Source organism: Mytilus galloprovincialis, chromosome 8 (genome assembly GCF_965363235.1).
Source record: "Mytilus galloprovincialis chromosome 8, xbMytGall1.hap1.1, whole genome shotgun sequence".
Classification (NCBI taxonomy): domain Eukaryota; kingdom Metazoa; phylum Mollusca; class Bivalvia; order Mytilida; family Mytilidae; genus Mytilus; species Mytilus galloprovincialis.
Window position 1 is genome coordinate 828885 of NC_134845.1, and position 23768 is coordinate 852652.

Genomic DNA, 23768 nt, shown 5'->3' on the forward strand with positions numbered 1-23768 from the left:
TTTATCAGTAATCAAAGCCGGGCTTCAAAGTTATTTGGAAACTGCCTATTCTAGAGGTGACGTCAATCAAATTACTAAAAATATCCAAAGATCTTTTAGAGTACATACAGGCTAAGACTCTTTCGTCTTGCAATAGTATTAAAACATTTGACTTTTCTACACTTATTCTTCATTCCAAACTAAGACAAATTGATAGTGTTGATATTGCTTTCATGTTTCATAAAAAATAATGGCCAATATAGATACAAATCAAATCAAATCAAATCAATTGTTATTTATTGTTGATACAATATAAACAAAGTAACACACGCTCTAGTTAGATTGGATGTATTCTAGTGAGTATCTTGTCTTAGGGAGGGGTAGATTCGACTTTGTAAAGAATCCATCCAATTCAAACAAAAATTCTATGAAACTGACATCACCAAGATGATTGATTTCGGGATTGACAACATATTTGTTATGTTTGGAGGACGTGTTTTTCAACAAACCATCAACATTTCTATGGGAACAAATTGTACCCCTCTTCTTGCTGACTAGGTTCCTTTATTCTTATGAGGCTGACTTCATACAGGAACTTCTTAGTAAAGAAGTGAGCAGTATCCTTTAACTTTACTTTCCGCTATATAGATGATGTTCTCAAATAAATAATTCAAAATTTAGTGACTATGTTGAATGCATCTATCCCATTGAACTAGAGATATAAGATGCAGCAGACACAGTTAAGTTCGCCTCATATCTTGACTTACATCTAGAAATTGACAATGAGGGTCAGTTGAAAACAAAACTTTATGACAAAAGAGATGATGTTAGCTTCCCAATTGTGAAATTTCCATTTCTATGTAGCAACATTCAAGCAGCACCTGCATACAGAGTATACATCTCCAAATTGATACGATATTCCAGGGGTTGTATTTCCTATCATAATTTCCTTGATAGACGGTTGCTGCTTACAAGGAAGCTACTAAACCAAGAGTTCCAAATGGTGAAGTTGAAATCATCCCTTCATAAATTTTACAGACGCCATCACAATTAAGTTGACTGTTACGGAATATCCGTTTCAAAGATGATAACAGATATGTTCCTTATGTCATAACTGCAATTCCTGTTCCTTTTTCACAAATATGACCTACCCAAATTATACTATTTACCGAGTTTGTAATAATATGAGCAACACAGCAGGTGCCACATGTAGAGCAGGATCTGCTTACTCTTTCGGAGCACCCATGATCACCCACAGGTTTTGGTGGTGTTGTGTTGCTAAGTCTTTAGATTTCTATTTTTTGTCTTGTATACTATTATTTGTTTGTTTGCCTTTCTTATTTTTAGCCATGGTGTTGTCAGTTTGTTTTCGATCTATGAGTTAGAATGTCCCTCTGGCATCTTTCCCCCTCTTGTATACTTATTTCATCTAAGAATTTGGTGTGTAAACATTTTGCTCTCATTAAGGAGAGAAATCTACCATTTTACAATCTTATAAATTGAGAAATTTATGCCCAACTTAATGTTGCATTTGATAAAAAATTAAAAAAGGTAGATTAACTATTAGATATCAGATTTTAGGAAATGTTGCACACACATAATGCAATCTCCTCAGTAATAAAAACATCACAATGAGACTGGAATCTTAGAACTTTATATTAATCTTCCTTCAATAACCATTTTAATATATCAGAAATAGTAATTAGCTAATCATGTTATATTATTTTTAATTTCAATAACATTAAATACAAAAGAGATTACCATTTGTAAAGGTTTCATTAAAGAAACAAAAACCAGTAAACATACATAATAAATAAAGCAATGCATATTAAATCAATACATTTAACGAGATACAAAATAAAAGAGAAAGGATTTATTAATTATGTTTCAATATACCATTTTATAAAGGGTACCTGTCCATGTTAAATTGTCTTCCCCTCTGTGCGCCTTACATATACTGTAAACTCAGAAATTAGTTTGGCATTTATTATAGCCAATGTTAAAAAAGGCACAATAATGTGATATTAATTATTGTGATTTCAGGAAATAGTGCATATGCATAATTTTACAAAGTTCTAACTATTTTTAAACCTATCCTATCACATTTTTTAAGAAAAAAATAAAACATGGCAAAAGTATCTGATTTTCAAGTAGGGTCGACTCATTTGAACTTTTCAGATCTGTAAAACAAACTCCTTCTTTGCATATTACCTAATGACTTTATCTGATTGATTATCCATTATTGTGAATAAAATGATATTTATAACGAGTTAAATAATCTAATATGAAAATAGGGAGATGTGGTATGATTGCAAATGAGACAACTATCCACCAAAAGTTTAAAGGAAGCAGATGTAACACAATCATACAATCTACTCAAAATTTAAACAGACAGCAAATAACAATACATTACCATTGATAACAGACAATAAAACAAATCTTTAAAAGTAGAACATTTATGTTTTATAACCATACAAGACAATTCTTAAGTTTTTCAAGATTCAACAAGTTTGACAAGGCAAAACAGATTTGAGTAGATGCTGGAAAGTTTAACCTGCCCATACTTTACTACTGAGATTTATTTTTATTTAAATTAAAGTCATCATTCATTAACATTGTATCTTTGTTTCTTCTTCCTCTGGCTTCTGTCTATTTTTAACTATATTCGTCAAGAAAAATTCACCTGAAATATATATATATATTCTTCTTTAGAACAAATTCTATTGACTAAATTTGAATATAAGATGCGGTGTATACATCAAAGGGACAGAACCTATTTACACAAATAACTGTTTTCTGTAAAAAAAATAAGTTGACAACTGTATATGAACTACTCTTTAAACATTTATTGTCATTCAACTATAAACAGAAAAATGTTTTTGACTCCATAGAGTACAATGTACAGAATAAAAGAAATGTGATTACAAAGTCATTGTTAACAAAGTCATCTCACATATTTATGTTATTGATTCAAACTGTAAGTACATATTCAAATCTCTTCATCAGCTGAATTCCAGATAATTTATGTACCCACTTAAAAAGATCCAAGCATGCCCAGAACTTCCTTATAAGATAAATCTACCATCCCTTATATCTAGAGAACATTTCAAAACTAAGTTGAGTTAATCAGTGTAAACCTACCTGCTTTATATGAAGATCTTACTAGAGGCCCACTTGCTGTATATAGGAATCCCATTTTATTACCCATTTCTTCCCATCTTTTAAATCTATCTGGATGGACATATTCCTTCACCTGAAATATAAATAAGAAGATGTGGTATGAGTACAAATGTTTACATTGCTCTGTTGGAAATTTAAATAACAATAATCAATAAGTGATTGAAAAATGCCCAGCTTTTTGTTTGGAAGTACTTGTTCTCCGGAATATGAATGCATGGTCTCAGGAATTCTATTGGTTAATGGGAGTTTAAATTAATGCTTTCAAGTGAATAAATTGTGAATTTTAAATACAAGATTTAATTAATTAATTGACATGTGTTACTGCAAATGAGCTGCCTACCCTACCAGGCAGGGTATTTTTACCCTGGCATTCTTTGTAATTAAATTAATGAATTTTGATTCTCTCATTAACAAGAATTATGAGTTTTTGTTTTCTTGAAATTAAACAAAAATTCCATCAAGAAAATGTTCACATAAAAATGTGTCATATCTATTCTATTCTCCACTTTCTCCCACCCCCCCATTTAACCCTCTGTACTTCCTCTATCAATCCCACATATATAGCATAATTCTGCTTTGAGGTGTCTTTTTTTTTCCAGCGTATACTGCCCTAAAGTTATACAAACCTTAAGATGTCTTTTAGTAGGCTGCATATACTGTCCTAAGGTTAAACAGTCTACATCTATCTTTCTTAAATCTGAAATACAGAATTTATATATTACTATTAATATTATTTATGTTCTTCTTCTAAATGATTCAGATCAGCACACAGATTGGTGGAGCCTGTTTTGCTCAAAATTAAAGAACCTTAGTGAGCACGCTCACATACCCCACGTCCCCACATTGTCATTGGAGAAATTAAATAAGTATAAGAAAAAAAAATTGTATAAGAAAAAATACTGAATAATAATTTCCTGTCAATATACACATCTACATAGTATGTCCTTATTATCTACAAAATTTCATGAAATTCTGTTGTGTGTTTTCAGAGGAGTTGAGATGACAAACTGTTGCAGAAGTACATTGAAGCAAATAAGTTCAAAGGGGCATAACTCCTACAAAAAAAAATTGAATCGTAATTTCCTGTTGATATGCACATCTACATAGTATGTCCTTATTATCTGAAAAGGTTTCGTGAAATTCTGTTGTGTGGTTTGAGAGGAGTTGCGATGACAAACTGTTGCAGTAGTACATTAAAGTAAATAAGTTCAAAGGGGTGTAACTCCTAGAAAAAAAATTGAATCGCAATTTCCCGTCGATATGCACAACTACATAGTATGTCCTTATTATCTTAAAGGTTTCGTGAAATTCTGTTGTGTGGTTTGAGAGGAGTTGTGATGACAAACTGTTGCAGTAGTACATTAAAGTAAATAAGTTCAAAGGGGCGTAACTCCTAGAAAAAAAATTGAATCGCAATTTCCTGTCGATATGCACAACTACATAGTATGTCCTTATTATCTGAAAAGGTTTCGTGAAATTCTATTGTGTGGTTTGAGAGGAGTTGCGATGACAAGAAACAGGACTGACGGACTGACGGACGGACTGACGGACGGACTGACGGACGGACGGACGGACGGACGGACGGACTGACGGACAGGTCAAAAACATTATACCCTCCGCAACCCGTTGCGTGGGGTATAATAAATTGAATACAATGTAAAAGGTTGTTGGTGAAAAAGTGACATTGATATTCTACTAATTTTCACACTTCAAATTTTTCTCTGTTTAGAATGGTTTTCAAGATATTAAACTTTTTTTACATTTTTATCTGTTGTTTTATTTATAGCCATGGAGGCCATGTATGTTGACTGGCTGACAAAAACTCTTCAAACTTTATACTAGATACTCTAAAGATCATTGTCCACAAGTTTGATTGTAATCAGCTCAGTTATTTCAGTCTCAGGATGAGAAGTTTGACAAGAGGCTGTCTGAGTGACAGCAAACCATATTTTGAACATTTATTTGTGTCCTGGCATTTTTCAATATCACAAGAATAATAATTAATAACTAATGAAGCCAAGTGATGGCAGGAGCTCTCCTAGTTTTATTACATTCTTGAAAACCTAGTACAAAATTTTTAGACAGATATATAAATAACACAGAGGAAAACAAGAATGTGTCCCCAGTACACAGATGCCCCATCCGCACTATCATTTTCTATGTTTAATGGACCATGAAAATGGAGGAAAATCTCTAATTTGGCATTAAAATTAGAAAGATCATATCATAGGGAACATGTGTACTTAGTTTTAAGTTGATTGGACTTCAACTTCATCAAAAACTAACTCGACCAAAAACTTTAACCTGGGACGAACGGACAGACGGACGTACAGACCAGAAAACATAATGCCCATAAATGGGGCATAAAAACAGACCCTATAAATTAAATATGATAAGGCAAAAAATAGTCTTGTTATTTGACAAAAAAGTCTACGGTGTCATCACATACAACTTCCATATAAAATTTTACTGACCTTTGTGAAATGATTTTAATATAAAAGGTACCTCACGCATGAAGAACGGGTATGCAATTTTTGCTGTGTACAATTATCATACATGTGTAAAGTTTGGTATTTTTCTTACAATATGCTGAGATTTTTCTTATATGAAAAACAAAATTGGGTTGAAGACAAGATATGAACCTAATGAAAACAATAAGGCCATTCAACTATGTAATGTTAATCATGACAATACTCTTTTCAAAGCCAGTAATAAGTTAACAGAAGAATTATTAAACCAATTCCTTTGTATAACATATTAATATCGATGTTTCATCATCGAATCACAGACACACAGAACACTCATCTTTCTTACCTTCCATAGTTTTATATATCTGGTCTTCTGTCTCTCCAAGTCCCACCATTATAGAGGTTTTTGTCACCATATCAGGTTTATATTTCTTCACATGTTCTAACACACCCATAGATTGCTTGTAATTAGCTCTTGGATCTCGAACCAGCCTACAAGAATGCACATATTAATTTAAAATAGGCCAAATTAAACAAATTCCTAGATTTTATCCCCATCTTATTATCTAAAATTATTTTTTATTTAGCCTAAAATTCTTCATCTTTATATAATTATTAACATTTTGGAAATTGACTAACATATTTTTAAACTTCATTGAACTGCCAACCTTCTTGACACCTTGAGTTCTCTTTTTCTTTTTGGTGCTTTAAGTTGCTCAAGAACCAGTTGTATGTGATGTTTTTTGAGGACAGGTTCTCTTTTAAGTCAGATTGGACCTTCAGGTTTCTTTGACCTTGTAATTTGAAACAAACCATTTCTTTCAATAAAAATTTAGCCAGGAACACTTTTCTTTTCAGTGTTGAGTATTAGCACTGCCAACACAAAAATGTGGGAATAGACAGTCATAGTTAAACGCCAATCAATAGTGGCTGCTTTGTTGTAGGCTGATAATTATACCAGTTACTTTATGTTTATATATTATCTGGTTCCTATATAGGACTTGTTATGTACAATTCCTTATATATGTAGTCAAGTCTTGGGAAATCCTTAACATGGAATACTTAATGTCCTAACAGTTTATATCTTTACCATTGCAGTTCTTCAATAGTTTCTATATTATGAGCATAAACATCTAATCCAGAATCTGTTATAGTCTCTACACAGTTTAAATCTCCTCTAAAGTCAGGTGTCAAACATTCTACAAGTATTGAGGGCTGTCTGAAACATAAAATATACAGTGTGAATCTCCACTAAAGTCTGATGTCAAACATTCTACAAGTATGGAAGGCTGTCTGAAACATAAAATATACAGTGTTAATCTCCACTTAAGTCTGATGTCAAACATTCTACAAGTATGGAGGGCTGTTTGAAACATAAAACAAACAGTGTAAATATCCCTCAAGTCTTATATTAAACATTCTACAAGTATGGAGGGCAGTCTGAAACATAAAATATACAGTGTAAATCTCCACTAAAGTCTGGTGTTAAACATTCTACAAGTATGGAGGCCTGTCTGAAACATTAAACAAACAGTGTGAATCTCCACTAAAGTCTGGTGTTAAACATTCTACAAGTATGGAGGGCTGTCTAAAACATAAAACAAACAGTGTAAATCATCTCTACAAGTATGGAGGGCTGTCTTAAATGTTATACTGTTAACTGATTTATTTTCTTGTACAAATATTTTATGGACCAAGCAAAACTTGTATTAAGAGAATATCTGATTTCCTGGTTTTGCCAAAGTTTGCATGCAAACCTATAATTATTTTAATTCGTTAAAGATTTTAAAAATTCTTTTTCTTACCTATATCCATGTTATTCATGAACAGTAATATTTTGAAGATGTCTAACTATATATTTTCTTTAACAATATATCACCATACCTTTTTTTTAATTCTTTGACAGTTTCTGCAAAATGTGATGCACCACCATCAGGCATATCTGTAAAGGGAGATAAATCATGAAAAATAATATAAAATCAATCAATCAATCAAGTTCAAATAGGACTGAGTGTGTTCAATTTTTATACTTCTGGTAAATGTACAGCAAAAGTGGTCTCAAAATTTCTCAAATTCTTCAAAACTAGAAATACCATTGATGATACCATAACATAGTGTGGTAATGATGTTTGGAAACTTTGCATATATCCTGTATAAATGCTCATTTAGCTTAAACTTTTACATGAATACAGTAGCTTGCTGATGACATTAAAATATCCAGTGTCATCATCCAAGATTCTTTTCAGTAAAAAGCAAAATAACTTAAAGGAAAATTCAAAACCGAAAGTCTCTTATCAAATGGTAAAATCAAAAGCTCAAACACATGTTACATTTTTAACAGAAGTTCCCTTTATACAACTGTCTTCTGTCTTCTTATAAGTTTGTTTTGTTTAAAAATATTGTTTTATAATTTGCTTGTGTACAATGAATACAGGAAAGTTGAAATTATTTATTGCTATATATCTTAAACATTTACATATGATAATATATATTAATAATTTGGATCTCATATGATTGTTCTTGATTTCATAATTATGGCTATATAGCAACTTTTGTTTTGTGTGTCTGTCTGGTTTCTTAATCATTGATATTAGACATTGGGAATTTGTCACCATTTTGTTTGGGAATTTTATTGATGACATCTGATGATTTTTATTTTTGACTTATTTGTGTTGTTTTATTGCTGTCCATAGATGTTTAATCAATATAAAATATACTGCTCTTATAAGTAAGTACATAGGTTGTATACCCACCATCTCTGTCTACAGAAGTTAAGACGACATAATCCAGTCCCCATGACACTATCGCCTTGGCTGTATTGACAGGCTCCATTGGATCTGGAGGGGGCGGACTCTTCGCTGTCTTTACAGAACAGAAACGACATCCTCTTGTACAGGTATCTCCTAATACCTAATAACAATAAAAGTATCATGGAGAAGTATAAAATCAATATCTAACATAACGATAACTTAAAAATAAAAAATCTACAAAATCACAAAAATTTGGTTGAGAAATAAATTTACATTTAGTACTTCTTTTTCGAATGTTATTTGAACAATCAAGGGTGAAAACTGACTGATATTTGAGTCTAAGATACATGATATTTTTATAAGTTGTTATTGATTTTGAACTAGCTTTTGGACACTGCAAGTACTTTCAGATATGAACTTTGTGTCTTTAATATTTATGTAAGTTGTTTTTGTGATGATTTGAATTGATCTAATGAGATGAGCTCTTTTCAACTGATTTTTATAATTTGCTTTTATGTTATACTGTTACAACACTGTAATAGGTTAGAAGGAGAGTGTCTGTTCCAAGTCAGGGGCTTTTTATTCAGTGGCTGTAGTTTCAGAGGTGTAGCGCTGAATTTTCTATTGGTACGGCAGAATGTATGATTCGCGAAGCGAATCATCCCGCCTCGTAGAGGCGGTATTTCGGCAGGGGGTCCGGGGGCCGCTTAAGGCCCCCGGAAACTTTTTGATAAATGGTGCAAAATCCTGCATTCTGACCCTCTCCTGACACTTATATTTCATTCTTGAAAACCCTATTTTGTCAGCAATAGTTTTACCTACGACACATTTTTTTTCAAAGTTTACTTCAAAAAAAAAATAAAAATAGTAAAAATTCGAATATTTTTATTTCCCAAATTATAGAGCCCATAAAGGGCATACAATTATATACACTTGACTGACTTATTGGTAATCACAACAATTAAAATCACAGTGTACATGTGTCAGTATATTAGCATTTGTCGGAATCAGAGCCAAAATAGTATATATATTGGATAACATTTTTTTTTACATTATATAACACAGCCATTCCAAAATCATTTATTTGACATCAGTTAGTGTCAATATTCATACCCGATCATCATCTCCTTGAAATAATAATAGTCACCAAAAATAACAACACCATTTTAATTTTTCTTGGGTCAAGAGCCATAAAAATTTAGAAGATTATTGAAGCATTTAGAATTATAAAAATTGTTAACAATTTATTGAAATAAATATTCCCAAAGTGGGTATTCTAACAAACTTGAAATTAAGCTCATCTTCAACTTTACCAAGTGAGCAATTTAAACAAAGACGCTCAGATCTTTCTATATGTTTTTTTTTAAATGTCTGTCTCACTTTTAAAGAATGAATGCTTATTTCCGTTTTAAAAAACCTGAAGTTTTAAAATCTGCCTTTTTTAAAACATTTTTTTTATAGAAAAAAAAGAACTTTACTCCCCTTTTTCTAAGAAATTGTTTGAAGTGTCCTTCAGTCTATTCCAAAATGTCGACTAACTTTCCTATATTTTTTTTTTTAAAAACTTACACAAAGAAGCAAGTGATTAGTCCACATTTGGTAACTTAATCTCTATTGGAATATAATCTATATTAGAGTCAGTATCATGTTTTTACATAAGAAATACGTAATTGTTTACAAGGTATGATTGCATCAAATAATAATCCTTCTTTCAAACCTCACAGTCGTAAACAATGTTTTAAAATATTGATCAAGTAATAGGAAAATAAATAGGAAAATCAGCTAGCAAGCTCTCCCACAGCAATGTTACTGGACTTTCTGTTCACAAGCATCTCTAAAGCTTAAAACATGCTTTTAAAAATGTGTTTTTTTATTCATCTATTATGTTTGAATATACCACGAAATGTAAATGTGATTGAAAAATATAAGAAACGTGAAATGTGTCAAAAAAGGACAATTAGTCAACTGGTTAGAAATAGGTGGAAAATCTTATTCAAAATTAATAGTTTCACTTTTTGTCGGACATCTTGCTAGGCCGGGGCTTGGCATGCTCTTCCTGGGAAAGTTTTAGAGAAAAAAAATGCGTGCAATTCTGTAACAGTATACTGGATGCAGGACAATTTACAACTTCAATCATAGACGATCAAATTTTCGCTAAACAAAGTCACAGGGTTTTCCGTAAAATGAACTATGATCAGATTGAGGACGATGAACAGATTATCAAAACTCCATGTGCAAAAAGTAAGACTGAGAAATAAAAGGACAAATGTCCAAACAACTTATTTGAATAAGGCTTGCAAGGTTTACGTACACAAAAAAAATCAAAGTCAAAGGAGATTTTGTGACAAATGAAACCAAGATTTTTGTAGAAAATACACAGACTTTAGAAATGAGTTTTTTTGTTAAAGAATTTTAAACATATCTTACTCACTTGTTTTTCTATGATGTGCTAGCGTTTATTGTTTACAAAAAGTCTTAAACAATCTATAAATTCCTTTAAAAAAAATTGCTTATCGAGTCATTAAAGTCAACCTAGAAAGCGTGACTATAGTACCTTAGTCCTATATATATATTGGTCCATATTTATATTTGTTTTAACCATTTTATCTAGATTTATAAAAATGTTTTTAATGAAATCATTGCTAGTCATGTGTGCAACACTAATGGATTGCCAAATATGAGAGTACGTAACAAGAAAACTTAAAGTCTTTCTACTTGTACTCTCATATTTGGAAATCCAGTGCAGATAGGATAGACGGGGTGCAATGCTAGCAATGATTTAATCGAAGGCTGTGGATTTTCTATAAAATTTCCATATGTTTAGCATTATAATATCAACACAAAGTTACATATGACTTAATTAATACAAAAATTTAAGCAAAAATAATTTAGAATTCTCCAAAAGTGTTGTATCTGCTTTCTTTAAATACAAATTCCCTAGCCACATCATGTATGTTCAGTCCATCAGTTTTGTCTTTGTGCACATTAAGAAACATTAAACTGTTCAATCTCTCCTGTTTCATCGTAGAACGCAGGTAGCTTTTCATTCGACGAAGGGAGCTAAAAGATCGCTCACTTGTTGCGTTCGTTGCTGGCATCACAAGAACAAGCTTGATCAACTTAACGACTTCATTTAACCACACTTTTTCTCCCTTTGACAGTGTTTTGACATATTTCACAATGTCAGCAAAATTAGCATCCTCTCTTTTACAGTCAGACTCAAAGTTGGCAGAAATCATCCTTAATTGGCATCTCAAATTATCTTCTTGGAAGTCATCCCCGTAAAATGTCGTAACGGCATGCAATTCACCCTCAAATTCGTCACCTCTTATGCACTTGATTCTGCATTGACGTACATGTCAAAGTCAGGTGTGTCAAACCGATCTGTAATAGAATTTACCATGTGATCTATTGCTAGTAAATATATCTGCCGGAAATACCCTTCTGGTGTTTCATGGTAATATGGTTCCGCATTCCCGGTCTCCAACCTAGCAGGCATCCTTTTGTGTCTAGGAAGACATGGCTTATCCACACCTCTCTGCTCGGCAAAGGTAATGACTTTCTGCCAAAATAGACTGAATGCCTCTTCAGTCCTCATTAAGGAAATTGCCTTTACAGTCTTAAGGGCCATTACCTTCCCCTCCGCAGCGGATAAATCCTTGGTCTGAAGGCCTGCGCTTAGATTGTCTGCGTTTCTAAGAAGACATTCCCCCAGACTCAGCCCGAAGAAGAAGTCAAATCTTTGCATATGTGCATCGACGCCCCTTACTCTCGCCTTCATATCAGTGTCCTTAAGTTTCTCTAGTGACCATTCCCATAACTTTTTTAAAGACTCATAGTTGTTAATAATCGCGATCATAGCATCTGCTTTGACGGTCCATCTGGTTGGACACAGAACTCGTATCCCAGCATACATGTAATCATCTTCAGACTCGTACATTGCAGTTTTTCTTATTTTTTCGAGCTTGGTGTCACGTTGGGGAGACTTCTTTACCAGCTTGGTTATTTCCTGGGTTGTATCCAAAGCATCGCACATAATCTTTACTCTTTTGATACTGTCAGAGCATGCTAAATTTAGGCGATGGCCATGACAGTGATTATACAGGGCTTTTGGTTGCTGGTCTTTTATTCTCTTCTGAACCCCGGTTTTCTGCCCTGACATAGCGCTGGCTCCATCGTATGTCTGGCCACGACACTGAGATAGACTTATATTAAGTCTCAAAAGAACGTCTTGAATTGAATCAGAAATTGTTTTAGCGCCAGTGTCATCTATCTGGTATAACCCTATGAAATCCTCTTGAACTTCTAACAGCTCATCTATCCATCTGATGCATATTACTAATTGTTCTCTATTGCTTACATCTGTGGTCTCATCTGCCATCAAAGCATAATACAATGAGTTACGAATGTCCTCGGAAATACCTCTAACAAGAATTTGAGACATTATCTTAAGCAATTCGTTTTGTATTTCTGGTGAAGTGTACTTCTCACTTTTTCGCAATAACCATTCTCTAAAATTTTGGTTGTCTTCACATCTAAGTACATTCAGTTGATTGAAATTAGAGTCCGAGTCATCAGCTCTCCCTCTTAACGGTAAGCCTTGTCTACCTAGAAATTTCAGATTTGATATGATGGTCAGAAGACAAGACCTATTTTTTTCCCTCAAATCACTGACCTGTGCTGTAATAGCAATACTGATATCTTTATTTGATTTGTCTAAATTCAATCTTTGTACAGACTCTAAGTGACAATCTGATTGTTCGTGTTTCATAAAACCCCTATTAGCATCGTTCCAATTGGTATATCCTGTTGCTATGAATGTTTGGCTATTTTTTGATGATGTAGCAAGACCTCTTCTGGAAGCAGTTTGGCATAAATGACAGTAAGCTTTATCTAGGGTTTCATCATAATGAATCCATTTAAACTTATGAAACCAGGTCGGTTGAAAAGATCTGTACTCAATTGTCTTTTTTCCAAAAGGTCTTTTCGGAAATTTAAAGTTTCTGGGCTGGTTAGGTTGTTGATTTTCTAACGAGTCTTGATTTCTTCGAGAATCTAGTATTTCATGCATAGTCGGGATAGTAGCTGATTCAACCTACAACATAATGAAAAAGAAATGACAAATGTGGGTACAAGCAGTATTACATGTTGCAGGAAAACATATGTGGCTATGGTATAACATTATTTTTGTTGCATGTATAGCAATATTAGTATATATACAAAAGCCTCAATGAGCGGAAATGGCTGCACAAAAATTGTATTTGTAAAGTTCCACATTCTAGTAGGCGACTGTTGATACCAGAGAACAAACTGATCAGTCAGAAAAAATTAAGTTAGTTTCATTATTTGCTATGCATAAATATAAATCTGTAAATTATACGAAATACTTAGGATTTCGACCTATGGTATCGCCTTATATTACCTTAGTCGTATTTGACATTCTGTGTATGACAAACTTTTGATTTTTTTTATCATCAATGCTCTCACACTAAGTGTACTTAATTTGGCCTTAAATACAATTATTTTAATTCTACCGTCACTGATGAATATTGCCTTGGTTAGTTTAATTGCTCAAAGACAATACAGCGAGAGTTTGACTTATGAAGGAAAACTTGGTCCTTCACTTTTTGGGTATTAATAATTTTTGGGTTTTAATAATTACAATTAATTCAGCGCCTGGTGCAGTAGTCGAAGACGTCCTGTGCTCATCAGTTAAGTAAGTAAATGGCTCCCTCTTTTCTGTCGTATTTTCGTCTGACTGCGTTTTCCCCTTTTCTGGTGCATTTTCGTCTGACTGCGGTTTCCCCTTTTCTGGTGCATTTTCGTCTGACTGAACGGTTCCAGGTTTTGTCCGTTTTGGCTACAACAAATATTTATATACATCTTTAAATAAAGTTGGTTGACAAAAACATTCAAAATATGACAAGACCCATAAGTCCAAACGAGCAAAGGTAATTCCATGAGCATATCAACACTCCATAGATGAGCCAACCAGAATTAGTCTAGACAAAAAGTTGCAATCTTAGAAGATATTTAAGTGTTGCATGGTTTCATTTAAATTCCTGATAAAATATGAATGATAGAATAACACAAATAAACTTGAACGCGTACACCTAGGTTGATATAAGAATTAACAAAACATTTTCTCAGTCAAACAGAAAGACCTACCCTAAGTTCACCTTAGCAATACTTAATACGCTAAAGTTTCACTGAAACACTTATTGCGAAATAGGAGAAATTAACATAAATCATATAAATACACAACATCACGTTTATTTTGCAAATAACCATAACTAAAACTTTGTTAGTAAACTTACCGCGAAGTAATCTGTCAAATTTCCTGTACGTTTCTTGTTCTTTTCTGCGAGAGTTTTATTTTCAGGGTTACTTGTTCCTAAATAAAGTATAACATTGAAGTTGATCATGAGGTTTGATTGCCAATGAGACGTGCAGCTATGTATTAGAGACCACTTTTAAGTTTACACATACATTACTAATTATAGGTCACAGTGCCGGCGCAGGACGTTTGAGCATTTCCATAGGACATTTGCGCCTTTTGTATAGGACATCTGCTCTTCTACATTATTGTCTTGATGGTTTAAAGTTAAATAGTCATTACATACAAAAAAATCACATCTCTATATCCAAAACTGAGGTAAATGTACAGCTATAATTGTTTTCTGAGACAAGTTCCTGCGTATAACTATTATATTGTAGTGAGACAAATCAGTATACTCTGGTTATTATATCGATATTTGCATATTACAGTTACATGTATATTTATAATGTTCATCCATTTGTATGTCTTTCTATTCTACTTAATAACAATAGTGCAGTGCAAGTTATAGTGGACACTCCTCTGTACTAATTCGATTTTCATTTAAGATGGAATTTGAATAAACTCATCATACCAGGACTAAATTTTGTATATACGCCAGACGCGCGTTTCGTCTACAAAAGACTCATCAGTGACGGTCGAATCTTTTTGAGTTTGCATTTATATTTTTCCGCGAAACGAGAGAGCAAGGACCGATAATTATGCATGGGAGATTGCAATCTTTCTTCAGATATTCTACTGCATGTGTTCACACAATTTTTTGTACGTGTGCATAGATATTAAATATTTTTTACTTAAAATAAAAAAATATTTGATGAGTATTTATTGAAGAAACCAATTCATAACAAGCGATAAGGAATGCTGGTTTGCACTCGGTGATGTCGGCGTATTTATCATGTTTATAGATCGGTAAAAAAACGAACACGACAGTTACGTAATTGAGATCTAGGCGACAGCAATACACCGGAATGCCCTCACAATTATCCTCTGTAAAGATTGAGATGGACAAAACAAAAAGACGGTCGAACATTTGGGGAAAAACCTTATATTTGATACTTACTAAGGCAAATAGATACGAAATGATTTGGAGTAAATGGACCATTAGGTAGACCACCATCAACAGACCACAGGATATAAATTGGTTGATCAGACGATAGTACACAATCTCTCGGATTAAACTGTTGATGGAATATATATCTGTATGGAAATCCCGTCTGAAAAAAGGAAACAAATATAACAAAGAAGGTTGAAAAGGTGAAAAAAGTTATATGTGTATACATGCTACCGCTTGGTAATCCCGTGCATCTGATATTATTATATGAGTCATGACGATTGCTCAAAAAGCAGAACGTAAATGTTATATGATTTTTTTCTAGTTTATATTTCTTTTGTCTAGTATATTATATGTGTGTATCCAGGAACATTCATGTATTATACAAACTAATTAACACGAAAGCCATTCTCAAACATTAGTAAAAACGAATACTGTATAGTTCACACATCGTTGTCGAGACAGTGGAATTTTATGCAACTATCATGCAAGGGAGATGTTTATCAATCTATATAAAACCAGGTTAAATCCACCATTTCTAAAATGTCTGTATCAATTCAGGAATATGACAGTTGTTATCCATTCGTTTGATGTGTTTGAGCTTATTTATTTTGTCATTCGATTACGGATTTCCCTTTCAGTATTTTTGTGATTTTACTTTTTAGACTTACATTACTAGGATATACAGAATAAACTGGTCTTTTGAGTACACTTGCCAGGGCTGCAATGTGAATCAAACTACTCCACTTAGGTCTAGGAATAATGCAGCAAGTTTCCAGTGCTTCATGGCTTATTGATGATTCTCTGAAATTGTGTCCAGTTAATATTATCTCAAGTTATGGCAATATGCATAGTTAACTTATTTTTTGCACTTAAACCTTTTTAAATTTCAAAAGCTGTCTATAGATTTTTATAAAAAAAAAAATATCATTTATGTCTGTCTGTCTGTCTGTCTGTCTGTCTGTCTGTCTGTCTGTCTGTCTGTCTGTCTGTCTGTCGGTCTGTCGGTCGGTCTGTCTGTCTGTCGGTCGGTCGGTCGGTCTGTCTGTCTGTCGGTCTGTCTGTCGGTCTGTCGGTCGGTCGGTCGGTCGGTCGGTCGGTCGATCGGTTGGTCTGTCGGTAGGTCTGTCGGAAACATGTACAAAATATCACATGTCGATAATCCAACACACTCATAATACGTCTATGTTAAAATTAAGGAATCTATTGAAAAGTACCTGTCATTTGTCGAAGTTAGAACATTTTCAGCTGATCCAGTAAGAGACATCCCAAATTCACCATCATTACCAAAGGCATCTAGATTAGCGTAGAAACTTGCATTCACGTAAAGTTCAGCTGCACACAAATATCGCAAATCGCTGGCTAATGTTTCATTATCTATATATATAAAAAAAAAAAAAAAAAAATATTTATAGAAATATGGATAAAGTTGGTTTCATTTATTAAATGCAGAAAACACGTTTCAGGAAAAAGTTGGTTATGGGAAGGAAATGCAGAGTTGGATGTGTTTTGAGAATAAAATAGAACAAAATGTTCATATAGCGTTAAGTTACTTCGTTGTATTAATCAAGCCATAAAACAGAGACTAAGAAATGATGATGAGTCAAAGAGGCCATAGCTGGTCTATGATTATGTTCCTTTATTCTTAAAGAAACAGGCAAGGGTGGCTCATCGACTATAAGACTGCTGGATTAACTTTTACGGCGTATATTCATAAAGTGTGCTTTCAGATTTAAGCGCTACGGAACGCTTACTTTCAGCTCTTTTTTTCACTACCACCCATTACGACAAATATATATCTTCACGGAACTTTTGCGTATTTGGTCTTTTTTCAATAAAAATGATTTTACAAAGCGTTTAAAAACTGTTTTTAATTAGTTTTTATCGTTTTGTTAAATGACGATAAATTCGTTAATTTTCCTATCAGAAGAGAATTACAAGATAAAATTACCGTCATTCTTTTTTCCGTGTGATTTGTTTAAAAGAATAATTTAAACAGCGGAGTTGAGGATGTGCTGTGCTCTGCTAATGTGCTTATATTCATGCATTTTACGTTTAAATTTTCCCGAATGATTTATAGTTGTATAGTGCTAAGAAATGAGTGTAAAGTGTGTTTGAATATAAAAAAAATATGATGATCATGTGATTGATAATGCGACAACTCTCCACAAGAGACCAAATAACACAGAAATTTACTGTTCTAGGTCACCGTACGGAACAAATCCCATGCCGCATAGCCAGCTATAAAAGGCCCAAAATGATAATTCAAACTAGAAAACTAACTAAAGACTAATTTATGACAAAAAATGTACAAATAACAATCGACAATCACTGAATTGCAGGCACCTACATCATACAGAATGTTGCGAGTTAAATTAGTTTATATTCCCATCGTACCTGGTGACTAGAAACAGAAACATATGCAGTTTAAGGGGACAATCAAATCATATTGAAAAGGAAGGCTGGCAAATTTTGGATATGTAATAATATTCTTCACTTGCCTACATTGAGGTAAAACAAATCATTCATGTCTAATCACATATAAATATAAACATTCTGACCCCAAACATTCAATACTTCAAAAGAAAATTTGTTCGTTTCGCTGGTCTGCCGCAATTAAAAAAGTATATTATCGCCTACTGAGTTCAGTTCTATGATTGAATATCTAAACTCAAGTTGATATATGCATAAAACAAAAGTTACGATAGATATGACTAGTTGATTTCGAGGGGAGAGGCAGTTTTTGTGTCAATAATTTGTGGAGGGGCAGAACAGAAATAGCCTGCCTCTGAACACAGTGAAATGCAAGCCCCCCCCCCCCCCCCCCTAATCAATGTTTACTTATAATATGCATTATTACCTGTAATACACTGGGAAGCTGCATTATAAAGGCAATTGCCATCGCCCTTCGTCTTCACTGCTATAAATCGTTGGTTTGTCTCTATTGCAGGTAGGTCGGCCGGAATCAAGATTTCGGACAACTCATCTATTATAATTGTTTCATGTTTACTTTGTTGTGTGGGCAAAGTGACTATTTTTGTGGCAAATAATTGCCTAACAAAGTTTACGTCTCCATTGGAAATTGCTAACTTTAGTTCTTCCATATGTAGTATTTTTACAAGTCATTCATTTTAACTAATATTGTGAAATCTGTATAGATCTACCCTAGATGATGCTACATATTTGTGATGCTATGCTCGTTTATAACCATGATTTATCAAAATCTTTTGCGAGATTAGGTTAATTAGGTTAATTACCCGGGATTAGTTATAAGTAAAACGATGCCGTTCTTTAATTAATACCGGGTCATGGTCGATTACTCGTACAACGCATATACCAGTCATGCGAGTTGTCGAACGTTACCCGGTATCGATAAATGTACACTATACTGCATACCGTAACAGTATAATTTTTTTATTTTCTGTAAAAAACAAACTTGCTTTCTTTATTGCAGTGCAAAAACCTTGTTTTTTGTTTTTTTTAATATGAATTCTAGGTACGGCATGCCGTACCAACGATAATTATTGGTACGGCGCCTGCCGTACCTGCCGTACCGGTCGCTACGCCCCTGAGTTTGTTGCTGTATATCATATATGTTTAAATATTGTTTTTGTTCATAAATCAGGCTGTTAGTTTTCTTGTTTTTAATCTTTTACATTTGTCATTTTGAGTATTTTATACATGCAGCTTGCTATACAGTATAGGTTTTGCTCATTGTTGATAGCAGTATAGTATGGCATTTGGTCTCAGGTGAATAGCTGTCTCAATGCCAATCATAACAAATCTTACTCCATACTAGTGTCTCCTGATTCCCTTGTAGCACAGTTTTTTTCTTGAACAGCCTTGACAAAGTGTACATAAAAACATTGTTTATATTGTTATCAGGTGCTTTGTTGAACTAATATCAAGTTATTAACAAATTTTGTTTGTTGCAGTAGAAAACATTTTGTTTGTTGCAGTAGAAAACATTTTGTTTGTTGCAGTAGAAAACATTTTGTTTGTTGCAGTAGAAAACATAATAGTGTACCATTATAGTAGCCGTAGCAGTACCGTTGTCACCACCTCCCCAACATTCTCCTATATTGGGACACTTTGCTTCTTCGCAAACCTAAAATAAAACATCAATACATTAATTCAGTCATTTATACTGGAACTTCAATATCACAACAATCAAGGGAATTAATTCAGTTTCAAGAAAATATCAATAACTTGTTTGTCTATACCGAAAATATTTATTATTAATATAAAAGCAATCTTAATGTAAACAATTTTTAAATAGCTAAAATGTGTAGTCAATTTAATTGACATGTCTTGAGTGTTGTAATTCAATTTCTGGAATTAATTCACAAATTTTGGAAAATACAATATAATCGAAAATAAAACAACAGATTCCCAAAATACACCATTAATGAGATAATATACAAATTTAAATGGAACATTTTAAGAAAGAACCTTCAGTTTGAGTGTTTTCATTTTTAATATGTCTTGCTTAGGCCCCAAATTAATTATTCCTGAAGTTTCATAGAATTTTATTTTATCTTAAATTTATACATTTTTTAAAAGCTCTAAAGTACTTTGTATTGCATTACAATAGGAATAACAGCACCATAGTTAAAGGTCACAAATAACTGTTTTATCTTCAACTGATGTAAAATAATACTTAAAAGAAAACTTCACCCTATCACATGACATTGATACTTACAGTGTGTAAGTTTAGTTGTCTGAGGTCAGAGGTCAGTTTGTGGTAGTTTTTACCGATTGGGATTTTTGTTTTCAGCCATGGTGGTAACCGCAATCTGAAATAAAAGGTTTTGGAATAATTTATAACTGTCTATGGACACAAATGTAACATTAATTTGAAAAGTTGCAATTGGCTCATTGTTAAAAGCTGCACATGTGATCAAATGGTAGTAATCTATTTTTCCTTTACATCCATGTCATTTGGTCTCATGTTGTTATTTTATTGCATATCATACCACAACTCCTTAAGTTAAAACTAAATCAATATTGAATTCAGTTCCTTTTTTTACCTTTTCACTACTTCTAATTTAAGAAATTAACATTGATCAGCTTTTTCTTCAAGCTGAAGGGTCAATTGAAATTTAAAAGCTGCACAAAACAATTCTATATCTTTTCTTTTTCTATATTGATACATGTAGTGTCTAACAGATTCAGACTTTTTAATATAAATCTCCTAAAGTATAGTTATATACAATGACCGATAGTTTTGTTTACCGTTCTCCTTTTTTCCTTTTGATATTTTCTGGTTGCTCCTCCAGACTATCTTGTATAAACTCTCCCAAATCTGGACCATTGGCTATCTTGTCTTTCTTATCCTGAGTAAGACTAGAATATTCTCTACTGTCAACAAGGGAATATTTCCCATCCTTTATATCACTATGGTTACGGAGATCACTACTAAGAACAGAGTACTGTCTATAGGTCAAGTTTTTGTTGTATTCTCTTATCTGAAATGAAAAGTAAATAACTATGCTAAATCGCTATGGAAACAGGTTTATGTTTTAGTTGTAATATACCATGTAAGCTCAAACAGGTATCAGTTTCGTTCGCCCTGGGTCTGTTCACCCTAGATAAATTCTGTTAGCAGTAGTATGAGTAGGGTCATCCTCCTACTTTTATTCAAAAATATCAATATCAGAGAATTTATTATGTCTGTTAATATTTAGGGTATTAAAGTTTAATAAACTTTATCATATATTAACATGGAGTAAAAGTTCTAGAAATTCATGAAAACAAAGGCAAACAGGTTTTACAGCAAACAGATACTATGACATACATTTATTACAGCTGACCAAGTATCAACTATTAAAGGGAAGCAATCCTGTCACACTATTTTCAGGATCACTTAATAATAATATGTTCAATGAATATATACATGATATAGTTCTTTGCCAGACATGAAACAGAAAGAGGAAGGAACTGTGAAACATTAAACAATAATGCCTCAGTCACACTAGTCCACGATCACACCACACTCTCCTTGATCTAAAATAAATTCAGATCGTGGTGAAGTTTGTGTATGAGCGGCATGCAAATGCAGATTTTTGTTGTTTTCACGATGCTACTATGTCCTCATCATTACACTTCTACAGCAATCCCACTATGATAATACTACCTTCTCACCATGCTCATTCTGGACGTCACTATGAATATCACTACGCTCATCACTTTCTCACTACGTTGATACCACGATTTATCCAATTGCAACACGATTTTACCAGGGCCTAAATTAATGTATTGTTTGTTTCCCCAATCCCGACCCTTCCATGCCAGGTGTGGGTAGAAAGGTAGGGAAATAATTTTTCCAAAAAGCTGGAACAATATCAGTCCATCTGGCAAGTCTGAAAATTGGAAATGAATAAAACAATTTTTTTTTTATTTAGTTTTGACAATAAAATTCGGACCATTTTTGCAGGGTCAGTCGGGATTGGGAAAACAAACAATATTTTATTTTAGGCCCAGTTAAGACAGTTGTTATCATGGATATCCATTCGTTTCATGTGCTTGATCTTTTGATTTTGCAATTTAATTAGGGACTTTCCGTTTGGAATTTTCCTCAGAAATCAGTATTTTTGTGATTTGATTTTTGACCACGCTTCTTCTGCAATTATAGCATGCACTTACCACAATCATTCTACTATCTTACAATGTTCATACCACGATCTAACTACACTCTCAGCAAAAACATCAACATCATGTTTCATATAAATACTGTTCCATTCTATCTAATTGTCATTTATAAACATGATAAACACGTAGACTTCTCGAAAACAACACAGACAAGCCACCAAAATCTATTAGAACTCGTTGGCATGGTGGTAGGGGTAGAGGTACATGTAGACTGTAGAGGGGCCTGTGATACAAATCCTGATCCATTAGAGATGTCAGATCAACCAATCCAACCTGAATCACAACGTATTGCTGATTCATCAAGATCAAATGAAGATATTTTATTAAACAAAAGTGGGAAAGATACAGATGTGTCAAGCATGGTTGAGTTGTTCGAAATAAGGAACATGTGGTCCAAATTACATACAGACAAACAAAAAAATATATTATACATGTATGTGACAATGACAATGAGCACTATTAGAACTTGAAATGGTCGCAGCATGAATGTAGTCAGGCCTTAAGACGAGCCTAATCAGGACAGAATGAGTGTAATGGTATTGTACAATGGTCTTGAAAAGCATAGTATGAATGTGATATACTTGTAGTGGAAGCGTTGTTGGGTCGAGGGGAGAACATGATGGTTGTAGTGAGGTCGTAGTTACGTTACTGTGAGATAGAAAAGCAATCTCTCGATTAGAATCACACTTTCGCTACGCTCTCCCTAAGCTGGTATATCTTATTACCACGACCTGACTGTGCTCTCTTTACACTTCTTCTATGACCTGATTTCGCTACAACCACAACACATTGTTTTGAACATGTTCAAAGTTGGCCACATGCACTCATCACGATCATGAAGACCTCACCACTACTGTACCACTGAGATCTACATAATCACACTATGATTGTCAAAATTAGCATTTTGTTCAGAGATTGTAGTGCGATTTTGGCTTAGTGTGACTGCGGTATAAAGTAAAAGTAATGATGACAATGATGGGGTACAGATGATGGATGATAGCTCTACTTTCATGACTTTTTTCAGTCTATAAACATGGTATAAAATTCTCATAGAAGTGATATAACAGACCTATAAATGTATGAAAACAAAGATTTTCTGAGTTTGCTTACAGCTATAAGTAGTGGTTTCTTTAGTCTTGATGCAAAAGAAATGAAACCAGACTTTGTTTTGGTAGCCATTTTAGGTCATTGACATTGAACTGTCAATGTTTTGTGCGTTTGTAACTACACTTTGGACATCCTTGGGACAAAATCTTTAAAACAGATCTTCGTCACTCGCAGTTAAAAGTGACCATAAAATTTACAGAAGAGAGAACAGTAGGTCGAAAAAAAGTTACGCAATGTCCTTCACG

The 23768-nt window shown here is 33.3% G+C and overlaps 1 protein-coding gene and 1 long non-coding RNA gene across 2 annotated transcripts; both read right to left on the minus strand.

The window, feature by feature from the left end:
• Window positions 1-1689: 1689 nt before the first annotated feature.
• Window positions 1690-23764, minus strand: LOC143084820 (lipoyl synthase, mitochondrial-like). The gene is made up of 11 exons (XM_076260884.1): window positions 23527-23764; window positions 21001-21233; window positions 20468-20561; window positions 19793-19873; window positions 8381-8537; window positions 7512-7569; window positions 6718-6846; window positions 5974-6119; window positions 3786-3856; window positions 3121-3232; window positions 1690-2662 (listed from the first exon to the last, which is right to left on the minus strand). The coding sequence occupies exons 1-11, from the start codon at window positions 23593-23595 to the stop codon at window positions 2589-2591; spliced, it is 1224 nt and encodes a 407-aa protein (XP_076116999.1). The 5' UTR covers window positions 23596-23764; the 3' UTR covers window positions 1690-2588.
• Window positions 12691-16555, minus strand: LOC143043056 (uncharacterized). The gene is made up of 5 exons (XR_012968164.1): window positions 16437-16555; window positions 15775-15928; window positions 14695-14771; window positions 14040-14237; window positions 12691-13472 (listed from the first exon to the last, which is right to left on the minus strand). It is a non-coding gene; the product is annotated as an uncharacterized LOC143043056 (long non-coding RNA).
• Window positions 23765-23768: the final 4 nt, after the last annotated feature.